This window comes from Erpetoichthys calabaricus, chromosome 2 (assembly GCF_900747795.2).
Source record: "Erpetoichthys calabaricus chromosome 2, fErpCal1.3, whole genome shotgun sequence".
NCBI lineage: Eukaryota > Metazoa > Chordata > Cladistia > Polypteriformes > Polypteridae > Erpetoichthys > Erpetoichthys calabaricus.
The window spans coordinates 210,775,241-210,789,308 of record NC_041395.2 but is presented as its reverse complement, the minus strand read 5'-3'; the positions used below and the strand labels follow the sequence as shown (position 1 = coordinate 210,789,308).

Below are 14,068 nucleotides of genomic sequence, written 5' to 3'. Positions count from 1 at the left end.
ATAAGCAAGAATTTCCACACTGGATAGATTACTAACTGTGACAGAGGCAAGGGAAATTTAAGCTTAACTCTGTTAGTGGATTTCCAATGAGGCCTGAAAAAGTAGCAAACAATTGCCTAGGCATCATTCCAACCTGGATACATTTTTAAAATGTGACAGGCAACAGTAGTCCTTGAGGCACTTATCTTTTAGTTAGATTGTTACTTTATTTGCTGTATGTCCAATAAAACTTTTATAGAATAGCCCACAGTGAAACAAGAGACTGGAATAAGGATGAATGGATGGATTTCATATATTGTGTAGTATGATACATCCATCCATCTATATCCTAACTACAGGGTAACGGGGGTCTGCTGGAGCCAATCCCAGCCAACACAGGGCGCAAGGCAGGAAACAAACCCCGGGCAGGGCGCCAGCCCACCACAGTGCTACTATGATACAGTACCTGCCAAATAATACAAAGAGTACACGAACCGTGTTTTGCCCTAATCGGGGCTCATCAGGTGTACGCACCTTTGCTTCCCCTTACGGTGAGCGAACCTCGGACGTCAGCACCTGAGACAAAGTTTCTGACATTATGTCACGGTGGCTGGTTTGCTTGCTTGACAGGGTGAAGATCAGAGTATTACATTCATAGGTCTGAATCTCAAACTGATTATTTGGACGGTTACCAACCAGGTAACGCTAGACGGTACATGGGTAGTTTTATTTTCCCACCTATCCATCTTTAGAAAGCAGCTTCTGACTACTTTATATTTTTTGAGTACCTAAGCCTGTCTTGTAAGTTATATGATCCTTGCTGGATAGAATACACCATAGATGCTAAGGGTGAACTTAGTATTCAAACACAAAAGAGTAGTTTATCATTGGTGATCAATTTTAGTGAAGAAGAACTGCAATACATTTTTACCTTGTTTCCAAGCTCTGCCTTAGGATTCCACTTAATATGGAGGCATCATACATGTGAGGATTTCTTTATTTTCATTAGTACTAGGGTGTTGTACCATGTTAGCCATTATGAATGTAGTGAGAAGTCAAGCAAAATGACACCTTTTATTGGCTAACTAAAAAGATTACAAAATGCAAGCTTTCGAGACAACATCATGTTGCCTGAACAAAGGGCCTGAGTTGCCTCGAAAGCTTGCATTTTGTAATCTTTTTAGTTAGCCAATAAAAGGTGTCATTTTGCTTGACTTCTCACTTTATTTTCATTGTAATTTTATTTACTTACAAAATCCATTGGAGACATATGTATAGACAACATTTGACATTTCAAGCCTTCATTATAGCAGAGAGTTAAAAGTGATGCTGATCACATCTTCTAGTGTTCTAGTGCCATAACTCAAAGCTTAGTCATTGCTCACAAAATGACAATGTGGAGGAAAGCAGTTGCTGCTCTTTTGTCACAGCTGGGTCTATTAGGCGTGAATCTGGGCCGTGAAATGAGGAGTTTAATTGGGCAGAATACTTGACTTGGACTAACATCAGCGTGGCAGAATTCAAATAGCTCTATTACTTTTCCTGGTCTGAACCATGCAGGGCTATGCAAGAGAAGATTAGCGTTAATCTATTTTTAACAGTCTCCCTAGATTATATCTAAGAGAAAAAATTTTCCAGCTCATATACGCATTTGCACTTTGTATTCCATTACAGTATTTAAATTAGTTACATTGCTTTATTTCTGGAAAGGCGAAGGAACACAGTTTGAGCAAGCAGATAGATTTCCCTGTGTTACTGCATTTATTCAGTAAAACATGTCAAGTCTGCTCTAGCCTGGACATCTGCAGTATAGGCCAGTAGCTTAATAATTATATCAGGGAATGATCAGAAGCTTCTTTGGTAGACAGGTGGTCTTTAATATTCATGTCAATTAACACAAAATATAGGAATTTCTGAGCATGGTTATTGAAGACAGTAGACCCGTTTATGAAGGTCTGAATTAGAAGAGCAACTCACATCTGCTTTTCAGCATCTTGAACAGAAGAGCTTTGGGGAGATGCCTGATTTTTTAGAGTGGGGGGTGTGTATATATTTTGAGTATAATCTACTAGAGACCAAGCTTTCTGAATGTTAGGGGAATATTCAGACACTGAAAAATGACAATGGTGGGCAACATAAACATGGACAATCTTGAAAGGTTCAGAACATCCTCTCTGTGCTGCCAATGCAGGGCTTAGATCAGTCTTATGACAACAATACACCTGTGAATATCAAACAATCGAGCATCACCTTTTAATATTCAGAGTCTGGATTTATTCTGATGGGCTTTTATAGTGAGACACAGGTTATTTATTATATGTCCTGTTTTGGATGCCCTTCCACAGGCAGACGTGTTAAGAATGCCCCGACAAAGACAAACTAAGATAAAGTGAGCATAGCCGCATGCTCCAGGATTTAGACGCCAGCCAGCTGTGACTGTGAAATGGAGATGGGAGCTCCATTAAGCAAGACTGTAAAGTACAATACAATGCAAAGTGTATAGAATATAATGTAGTAAATGAATAAAAAAATATCTATTGCATTTCAGTACAACATCTACGCAAGTTAAGCCCAATTCCGGTATTTCCAGATATAAACAAGCAACTCAGGAGGATATACTCACTGAATACTGGTTAAAAAAATAGTCTTCAGATTTAGCTCTGATTTAATCACTTGGGAAATTTGAAAGACATTTTTCTCCCATGTTGCATATATGGTAGCTGAACTGTTGCCCCCAGCAACCAGCATCCTTTATTGTTTACCCAGAGGTGGCCAGTGATGTAAGCAAAATCGCCAGGCAACCAAATGTGATAAGCGAAGGAGAGTAGGCGGTTGCCATGTAGCACAAACTGCCATCACCATAGCAACCAAGCATCTGGCCTCCTCTTTTCGTTTTTTTTTTTCCGTCTAAACTAGGTGTTTTTATTTGACTTACTTATCAGTCATTTATACCTGGCTCTTTATAGATAACAACAGGGGCAGCTTGGAGAAATGGAAAACATGAAGATCTCCTTAAGAAAAGATAAATCAGTTATTGAGATTATGTTTATATACTTGAACTCATTTTAAATGCTGATTGTATCACCAATTCTGTTTCCAAATTTACTGCTTCTGGAGAAGCCTGTGAGTGTAAACTATTTAAGCTTTAGAAGTAAGGGCACTAAAGCAGCCTTTAATGATGCCTGCTGAAAGCCATTTTGTGCCTAGCTGAATAGGGTAGTAATACAAAATATATAACCCCTGAAAATAAACTAATATCTGAGTCCTAGGGGCTTATTGACAATTTGGTACCAGAATTGGTTCTATAAGATGGACTTGTCTGAAAGCCATCTTCAGCTTTTCATTGTCCACTTATGTAGCTGCAAATCCCTTCTGAGGGGGCAATTTATTCAATCCAGCACCATTTTGTCACCTCTTGTCCATTCATCCTACAATATAATCTTGTCGTAAAGCATAGACTTTGTACTGATCAAGGCATAAGTGTATTGATTAAGACACACTTAATCGTCAATGGGGTGAATTAGTGGGTTTAGCAAAAGGATGGATGGACGGGAATAGCAAAGGAAGGTGGACACTCTCATTTATAAATATGTTTCTAACTATGCCGGTAGGTTCAGTTTTCCATATACTATTGTAAATGTGGTACATTATGGGTTAAAAATCATAATCAAATTAATTTTTTTCTCTCATTCTGTAGATGATTTACACTTCTTTATTAGGTTACCCCTTAACATGGAAACCAAAGATTTTAGTCCAAGGCCTTTACAAGGTGCATTTTATGAAACTGAGATGGATGCAGCATGTGAGAGCAAAATCCCTTCACTCTTATATCAGTAGTCCAACATTAATTTTGCCATGGCTTTGTTTTTAAGTTCACCTCTAGGTTATTGAGAAAGGCCAGTCACATTCCCAGATGGGAAAGAGTAGTCATTTGAGATTTCACAAATGATGCCGAATTTAAGAACTTAAAGAAAGGGCTTGTCTCTATCTTATTCTCTGCCTTCCTTTTACTACGCTTCTTCTGAATGTTTGTGAATGCTACTCCATGCGTCTCAGTTTGATTCATCCAATTTGCTCATTCATCCCATGGGTAAGAGCATACTTGCATATGACCAAGGCACTGTATCAGTGTTATACTCTTATGCCTTTTGAGACTTGAGACTCATCCCTATTTTGTTTCATGTGGCTTACACGTGTGCATCATTTTCGTTTTCTCCACAGTGTAAAAGAGAGAAACGTGTTGCTCTGGAGGGTCTATGAGCGCTGCAGTGGTTGCCACAGCAACTCGAGAACCTGCTAACAACTTGGCTAGAGAATTGAAAGATGCAGGACTGGTTTCTATGGTAACTCGAGTGCTTTGTAAAATGAGATTTTAGCCCACTTTAGCTGTGAGGGTCCTTCATTTCGGTAAGGTTAAAGGCTGCAAAAGATGAGAGCTCATTATTTTATCTCATAATAACCTATGGGTTTGAAAGTAAGGGGGAACGCTTTTTGTTTAAACAAAAAAGACTGAGCAGCCAGGCAGCATCTGCACAGTATTGCACTTTTGGCATATTTAGTGGTTAAAATTTGGAATGGGAGTGACATGCAATATTAACCTTTTATTATGATGATGTTCGGACCAATGGTGCTCAAGTTAACAAATCACATTTTAATGCCTAGAAGAAGATGCACCTCACTATAAACCTTAGTAATGAAAAAGATTACTAGAATAATATTTATCAGTTTTGAGTCTCCTTCAGGTAACAAAATTAAAACAAAATTCTTTGTACCTTCGTCAGTTCTGGTTCCAGGCAGGTTATCCCACAGTATTCTCCAAATTAGATCTTTTCTTCATCTAATGTTGATTTCCTTTGCTCAGACTTGTTTTCTCAGTTTTTTTTTTCTATTTCCTGATGACTTTTATTGTCGCCTGATCCCTATGTGGTCTTTTATTAAGGCTTTTCAGCTCTTCTCATTTATAATAATATTCTATCAGATTTAATTGACTGTAGCCACTAGTGCAAGATTAGGCAGTGCCAGTTCTCATAGACTGCAGTGGCCTGCTGGATTTCTCACTTCATCAACCCTTTCAATCAGGACCCCATCCCTAGTGTTTCGGTACTCAGTTTGATTCAGTAATAGCTTTCAAATATTATTTAGCTTGTTCAAAACATTTAGAAAGAATAAGCATTGCTTTCATATTGTTAAAATGAAGAAATACATTTGGTTGCAAAATTTTATCAGGTAAGTGGCACATTTCTTTCTTTGACAATTTCTTAAAATTAACAATTTTTTATCTATGTAATAATTGCTCTACTATTTAGCAAAAATAAAAATTCAGAGGGTGGCATAGTGATACTGTTTCACAGTTCCAGTGTCTTGGTTCAAATACTGGCCCAGATATGAACCATCTGGTGTTTGAATGTTCTCCCTATTTCTTTTTGGGGTTTTCTCTAGGTATGCCAGTATTGTAGATTTCAAAGTAGTGGATGTTAGGTTAATTAGTATCTCTAAATTATACAGGTATTAGTGAGTGTGTGGGCACAAGTGCGTTCTTGAATGGTGCCCCGTTAACGTTCCCTTCTTTTTCTTACCCCTGCCAAAAATTGACTAGCTTTTCACCACTCTGACCTATATAAGTGGTTAGAAAATGATTGATAAATATACTCAGAAATAATAATAAAAGTTCAATATTTCACAGTATACCTCAAGTAAATAAACTGCAAGCACAGTCTGGTTTCAGCAATTAGAGCTTTAAAGTAGAATGCTCATGTAGCACCTAATTAAAAGAATTTGCTTGAAAAGTAGCATAGTAGCAGTCATATTTGGTTATCACCCATAACAAAAACAAATGAGATCAACTAAATTAACATACTTTATCTAAACTCACCCTGGTTGGTTGTTTCATCTTTCTTGACCATACATTGTTCTTCTCTCTCTTGTTAAATTATCCCTAGCCTGAATGAATCTATTAATTTTTTACATTTAAAATTTCTCATTTAAAGATTTACCAATGTTGTTTCTTGTCCTAGAGTGTGTATATAAACACAGGGAGCTCCAGTTTCTGTATTACATCTTGCCTGAAGAAGGGGCCTGAGTTGCCTCGAAAGCTTGCATGTTATAATCTTTTTAGTTAGCCAATAAAAGGTGTCATTTTGCTTGGCTTTTCTCTACTGTCAATAATTTTGTGCATTCATTGTGATGAAACCCATTCTTTTTATGCCATCCACTATGCTTTCCATCCATGCCGCAATGCTGCCTTTATATCCAGTCCTCTCCACGTGTACACCTATCATTTACTTCCTTCTCACCACATCAACCTCCTTCTCCTCATCTGATGATCTATCACCTCTATGCAGATACTTTCCGGCTGTGGTTTCAGTGATGGATCCTTCATCAGTTAGCTGAGTCTCACTGAAGGCACAGATGTCCACCTTGAAGTGTTTACTTAATTCTGCATTTGCATTTCTTTCCGTTGGTGGAACATTTGCCCACTAATTACTATCTTATTTTTTTTAACTCTGCTTTGCATTGCATTTTTTTTTACCATACCTTACTTCTATATACCTGAGTGCCTACCCAGTACTACTACTACTGCTGCTGCTGCTACTGTACATTCTCCCACTACCTTTACAGGCCATTCTGTTCAATCCCAGAAAAGCTCCTGTAGAAGTCAAAATGGCTCAGAATTAGTGGAGTCTACGCCTTTTTCCAAACCATGAAGAAAAAAAGAAGTATTATCATTTGATACTAAAATAAACCTGTATCAAAAGTGGGAAATGAGACAAAGAAAGAAAACGATTCATGCCTTGATAGATTACAATGCTGTGTTCATGTGCCATGAGCTTTCAACAGAAAAATGTTATCTGGATACCACTGCAAATGCTACGTTGTAGTAGTATCCATCTTGAAGGACGCCCAGAAAAAGCTGGATTTTTGCACTCTTCACTCTCTCCCCTATCAAGCATGGACCTCAGCATGAAAATGGTCATAGTTATGCATTTGCCCCACTCTTGTGTTATATTCCTGTCTTCCATGAGCATAATTCTAAAGCTCATCTTCAACTCACTAGCGCTTGTAGCAACACAGTGTTCCGAGAGATAGCAAGCTGAATCTGTTTGCGCCAATACACCTGTCCCAGGTGCGTGGCTGCCTTATCTTAATGTTTTCTGACCACCTGGAACAACTTTGCATTCACACTCTGAGACTTTGTCGCTGCATCCAGTTTCATCAGCAGTCAGGAAAATGGCAAATATATGTAACCTAATAAGATAAAAACACAAAGAATCCCACATGGAGCAAGTGATACTTTCCCTTTTTGGCAGCTGTGTTAAATTCAGGCAGGCTGTGTGGCCTTCATAAAAAAATAACATTAGAATCATGACCTCAGCTGTGCTCTGAATTGTCTTTTCTTTTTCATCGTTTCCTTTCCTTAATAATTGCTTGACAGACTACAACCCATATAGTCAGGACAGTCTCTCTCTCTCTCTCACACTGTAATTTGATGGCAGACCTTTCTTCAGTCGATTCCCTACAGTTCTTAGAAAGATGATAAACTGTATTTCGTTTCCTTACTGTTTTGAGCTTCATTTCGAATGCAATCATTGGGAGAGATAAATAACACACTGTGCGTACATTTCTCGAAGAGGAGCTGCCTGTGACATTTATTGCTTTGCAGGATTGCTCTCTGATGGCACAGGGTGGAGGTTCTGGAGGGGGAGCAGGTCGTTTCTGACATGGAGCATTTTGTCATGAACACCGGGATTTCGAAACCTTGCCAGGAATAGAATGACACTGGGAATTCACTGCAGCCTCATTGCAGCACTGCTTGCCAACAGGAAGGCCTGAGGCCTGCAGCTCCCTAAATCAGTGCAAGCCTGCTCTGACACATTACAGCTAATCAATCCAGTCCATCGATTAAACAAACTGTAATTGCAGCCAGTGATTAATTAACAGCTTCGCTAATCTACTGTACAAGCTGCACGTGATCTATTAATGGCACTTTTTCTTATCATCAAGGATGATGCAAAAAAATTCTAACATTTTGATGCGTCTCACGCAGCTACTTAAACAAAGAGTTAAAAGATGATTAAGGACAAACAGTTACACAAACGCTTCTTCATCTAATTTGCAGGGTTTTCTCAAGCAGAAAAATGTTTCATTCCTTTTATTTTTTGTATCCACCTAATCAATTATAGGGTTATTAGGCATCAAACATCAGGCACAAGGCATAAACTAATATTGGATGTACCTGTGGTTCATTACAGAGCCAATTTAGCTACCGGCCTAATAATCACATCTTTGTGTTGTAGGTTGAAGAAGGAGTATTTAGAGAAAATCTGTGTAGTCATTGTAAAACTCCACATAGACAGTTCCTAGGCCAAGATTTAAACACATGAATCTGGACCTGTAAGGTAGCAAGGCTAAACACGGTGCCACTTTGCTGTACCAGCAAAGTCTTGTACCGTAGCAACTAAAGCTAGCCTTTGTCTCAAGCTAAAGGATTTCAGTAACTGTTAACTTGCAGATGTGGGCCACATGGGTGGAACAGAATTGCACCTCATCTGGTTGAACAGCCCACCTCTAAACTTTTAAGAAGTATTAACTCAATTTGTATTGAATTGGTACTCAGTGTAGAACGTTGGTATTTCAGTCACCATTGTCAAGCCAATATAAAACTCTCCATCATCTATGATGATGTGTGCTTTCCATGACACCTGGTAAATATTGCTGTGTCTATTTTGCCACATAGAGGAGGAATGTTTCTAGTATTCTGTTGGGAATAGATGATGTACCATCACTGTCTTTCAGCTTTGGTTATGCTGAAGGCATGTTGTTTGGCTCAGTGAGCAAGTGAGTGTGCGCATGTGTCCCAGTATTCATAGATGTGAACAGCATTAATCAAAAATCAGTGGGTTACATCAGTTTGCTATGGCAACATGTAAGATATGCTCTCCAGAGCAGCCGCAGCAGCAGGAATCTGTGTAAATAGGAAGCGCCGTGTGGCTTTTATCTGTGAATAATGGGAAATTTTCCCAATAAATGTAGTTTTTTTTTTTTTTAATATGTTTCTATCTGTGAAGGGTACATTTTTTCAACCCATAACATTTTTCACAACAACTATGTTCTGCTTTTTCATGCTTGAGATAACTGGCCGTTTGCGTTATCCTCATAGTCAAGTGCTATTATAGTTACAGTATCTGTGACTGACAAAACAAAACACTTGGACCTACCTACCTACCTACCTACCTACCTTCCTTTCTTTCTTTCTTTCTTTCTTTCTTTCTTTCTTTCTTTCTTTCTTTCTTTCTTTCTTTCTTTCTTTTTGCTCCACTGCTCATACCTTGCTTTCAAAACTGGCTTTTGGCAGACATGTTGCCTGGCTTGACTATGTGCTCCTTCTAAATTTCTAATCGGCTGTAGCTGATTACTGGTGATCAGTTGGATGGTCCTGTTAATCTGCTAAACCAGCCTAAAGCACAATCCATTGCTCGTGATGTACACCCATAACATATATGGGTTTAAAGGGTCAGATCTAGATTTCCTATTTATTTTACAACAAGCTTGTAATCAGCAATGCATGGTATACAAAATACATCTTGTGTTACATGAATCTGCAAGAAAACAAAGTGGCATTTTGAGCTCACAGTGTATATTTCCTTTGAAGGCATATTGTGCAATAGAACACACACCTTGTCGATGATCTAAGAAACTGTATATAATAGGTTGCATTAATGTGCTGATTGCATTACTGTGGGCTTTGCAGTCATTGTATCTTACTGTATTAAAAGTAGCCATTCGGATATCCTTCAATCTAAACAATTTATGACTAACGGTAGCCCAGTCAATAGATTCCAAATGATTATTAAGTCCTTGTCAGGTGTCTGACAGTGGAATCTGTTCTTAACCAGGCCTGCCATGCTGTATTTGGTTAGACAATATAGCCAGGGTGTTCTCTGGCCCAAGTGCTTTAAATTTACAGCTGGTACAGAAAAGAAAAGGTGGTTGGATAATACAACACAATAAATTACAGAGTGACACACTGAGCTTTGACCCCAGTTGACTTTCTGTATGAGGTTTGCACCTGTTCCCCTTGCGTCTGTCAGTTTTCACTGGAACCATTCTACATTTGAAAAACTGATTGTCTGTTTACTGGGTTACTGTTTATTGCTCAGGTATGAGTGTTTTTAAAATTAGATGAATAGATATGGTACAATATAGTGTATTCATATATTCATATAGGTAAACAAGGCAGACCGTTCATCCAAATCTATCTCTTTGAAACTGAGAAGGGGCAAAGTGTGGTGGGAATCTAATTAGAGAAATCATGTAGGATCTTCTCTTGTCAGACAATGCAATTCATTACTGGTTGGCTGCTGTGTTTTAATAGGTTATTCCAAGATTTAGATAGGGTAGTGTCATAGAGAGACTTTATTGTAATAGTCAAAGTTTAATGTAAACTAAAGTTGAAGGGGGTCAAAAGAGAGACATTGTACTAGAGAAAGCACATTGAGAGAAAAAGAAAAGGAAAAACAAAAAATGTAAAAGGTAAATAAAAACAAATTTACTCCCTAGTGGCACATGACATAACTCTACAGAATCTTAGGTTAGATTAAGTCAGTGTCAGAGCACCTCCAGCGTATCTCGCACTTGCCTCCTTAAATTCTGGCCTTCCTTTTTCATAGTCAGTGAGCCTTTGTCCATCTTACCTGTTAACCATAGTCTCATTGATGCGCTGGACAGTAAATCCCCTCCTGTACTTTTATGGAGGCTTTCCAGGGTCAGGTGTAGCTTTTCAGAACTACAGAAACTAAAAGATTGCAGTGCTCTCTACCAATTTATGTTGTCACTTCATCCCAATGGCCTGACATGAATTTAAGTCAATCATACGGCCATCTTAAAACTTGCTCTAGTTCATCACGTGTCACTGTACACAACACTTTTCTATAACGTTTTAGGCAGGTCTCAGTAGCATCTGACAATTTTTCTCTGACTCCCTGTCAGTTTCAGATGCCCTCTCGCTAGTCTCAATACAAGGGAATCTTTTGGACAAATCTATACAGATAGCCTACAAGCCCTTGGTGGATCCTATCTGTGCCCACTAGAATGTAAATGTGTCCTTTCCAATACCATTTTATTCCTGATGTTACTCTACCCATGCCCAACAAACCAGACAATCCCTAACAATATACCACATAAACATCATTCATTCATCCAGCTGCTTTTCCCTTACATGGTTCCTTATATATAAAATTATTTTGAAAAGAGCTTTTATAATACATAAGAAGGAAAGAAGGGAAAGGTGAAAGTTAATATTACACTTTAAAATAAAAAGAAAATAGAAATACCATATTGAGCTTTTATCATAGATAAAGAGATTGACTATCTGTCCCTAACTAGCTTTTCAAAGATAAATAGATAAATCAATTAATCCTATGGCTGTATCTGAATAGACAAGACTAACAAATTGATCCTGTGTCTGTCTCTAACATGCTTTTTGTAGATCAGATGCATTGCTTGATCATTCCTAAAGGACTTTACCAGTAATCATGATGGGGCCACACATAGCTATTTTTACTAAATACAGTAGATTATGCACATGTACTGCATACAATGACAAATGTTTTTCTGAGGTAGCATATCGGCAATTAGAGTTGCTGTAAACAGTGACCTAAAGCAACTCTAGTGACCACATTACTGATTGTTTCAACAATAAATCACAGTAAACGTAACTACAGCTGCCTCAGTGTGATATTCATGACCAAAGAAACACCATTATTAGATTAATGAATAAACCACGTATCACATATTGCTGGACAGGTGGGAGACAATGAGTACATATTACCATGCAATGTACCTGATCACTGTACATTCAACATGGCATATCTGAGTAGTTGTTGAAGATGATAAATGTCTGTATAAAGAAGTGCTACAGCAGCCTATCAAATAGCACATATATATGACCAAAACTTCTTACATTTGAAGTAATAAGTCACACAGTGACTGGTCTTTACTTTCTGAGAGGTCAAAACCTGGGTTAAAGGCTCCAGCTGTCTGTTCTTTTTTACAGAGTGTATTGACTTTGTGTATGAGCTCCAAATAAATATCAGGTTTGTATGGGAGATTTTTGAGGTCTCCAAATCTGAACTGAGCACACAAGGTTTTGCCTAAATAGCCTTTATAATTTGACCATGAATGAAACAATTGTCCATGTTTTATGTTTGATAATGTAAGTTTTGACATGTTTATTGTATACTTTAGACTAGATTAGTTTGTCAATGTATGCGGTGAATACTGTCAATGCTTAGACATAATGCTTTGTGAAAGCAGTAAATGGAAATCTAAACATTTGTTTTATTTTGCTTCTCACTAAGAGGAATTTTCTTTCATTTCTAGATGAACCGGCCCATTCAGGTGAAGCCAGCAGACAGTGAAAGTCGAGGAGGTAAGACACTCTTAACATGCCTAATAAAGCTTTCATCTTCATGGGGATCACCTTCTCTACTGTGTTTGTGATGTCTTAATTACAGCCAGGATGTTAATTTCCCAAGACATTTGAGCTTTAATTTTTAATGGCACCAGAAGTGAAGGATATTTAAATAGCTTTTCAGGTTTGCAGTTCAGCTATCTTGCCACATACTTTTTTATGTACAAAAAAAGGTTTGTATATCCTGCACGTCAATAAATTGATTACAAATATAGACCATTACTCACCTCATGATCTAGACTGGCCGTTACTGAAAAGTGATGGATGGGTATATTATTTAAGACATGCATCCATGTGGAAATCTCCAGACACAAAAAAAATTACTGAAAAACAACAGCCAAAGTGTGGTTTGCCCAAATAAAAAAGTGTCATTTTGTACTGTATTGTAAAATTTCTGGATGAAGCCTTTTTATTAGATGGTTTCTTTGAAACACCAATAAATGTGAGGTTTATTGGAGTGACTTAAATACCAATTGCCCACCCAATTAAGTTTTTTAATCAGGTCTGTGATCTCCTGATTTTTATTTTAGTGTACTGCTTACTTTGTGTATGTGACATACTATTTTAATCCTGCTTGCTTGTGATGAAACCATTAAAGAACCTATATAAAATATTGATTGATTGATTGATTGATTGATTGACTGAATAGTTAAATAACAGTTAGCTGGTATTATACTACTTAATCATAAGTAGAATGTATAATTATAATCCCACCATCCATCTGTCCATCTTCTAAACCTACTTTATCCTGAGCAGGGTTGCGGGGAAGCTAATGATCACTCACTCATGTCAGTGTTTATTTGCACAGGATACAAAACCATATATTGCTCTTTTGGCAACCCCAGCCTAAAAATCAGATGTATAAGTTATTATTCTATCCCTTAATAGCTTGAGAAATGTTCCTTTAGCTCAGTGTGCTAAGGCACCACTTTGGTGAATGGAAATTTTAACCAAACAGAATACCCAATGTAACATCCATGTGTCAGTGCGACCATATGTATTGCACTAATACCAGTGGCTATCATCTAGACCCAATGTAATTTTTCGGTGTGGCAGTACACTGAGTTTTTTTCATTTCAGATTGCAAGATGCTGAGGTGCATTAATTTGCAAACCAAACATGTATATTGAAATTGACTTGGTATGTGTGTAGTAAGTATGTCCTGCAATGGAATGGCACCCCTTCCAGGTTTGTCTCCATGACTTGCAGTTGATGTTGCCACAATAGCCCGTGACCCCAAGTGATCATCTGTTGAAATAAGCATTTTTTTGCATAATGAACAGGTGAATGGGCAGCACAGTGGCGCAGTGGTAGCGCTGCTGTCTCTCAGTAAGGAGACCTGGGTTCACTTCCCGGGTCCTCCCTGTGTGGAGTTTGCATGTTCTCCCCGTGTCTGCATGGGTTTCCTCCCACAGTCCAAAGACATGCAGGTTAGGTGCATTGGTGATCCTAAATTGTCCCTAGTGTGTGCTTGGCATGTGTCCTGTGGTGGGCTGGTGCACTGCCCTGGATTTGTTCCTGCCTTGTGCCATGTGTTGGCTGGGATTGGCTCCAGCAGACTCCCATAACCCTGTGTTAGGATATAACGGGTTGGCAAATGACTGACTGACTGACTGATTA

The 14,068-nt window shown here is 38.2% G+C and overlaps 1 protein-coding gene across 3 annotated transcripts in view; it reads left to right on the top strand.

The window, feature by feature from the left end:
* The window catches only part of celf3a (cugbp, Elav-like family member 3a), a 137,135-nt gene that overhangs the window by 77,473 nt on the left and 45,594 nt on the right, over positions 1 to 14,068 (top strand). For all 3 annotated transcript variants that reach the window (XR_007934148.1, XM_051923079.1, XM_051923080.1), the window contains exon 3: positions 12,358 to 12,406. Coding sequence is in view for 2 of the 3 variants with exons in the window: in XM_051923079.1 (XP_051779039.1) it covers positions 12,358 to 12,406 (49 nt within the window). In the remaining variant the exon portion in view is untranslated. The remainder of the gene's footprint in view (positions 1 to 12,357; positions 12,407 to 14,068) is intronic.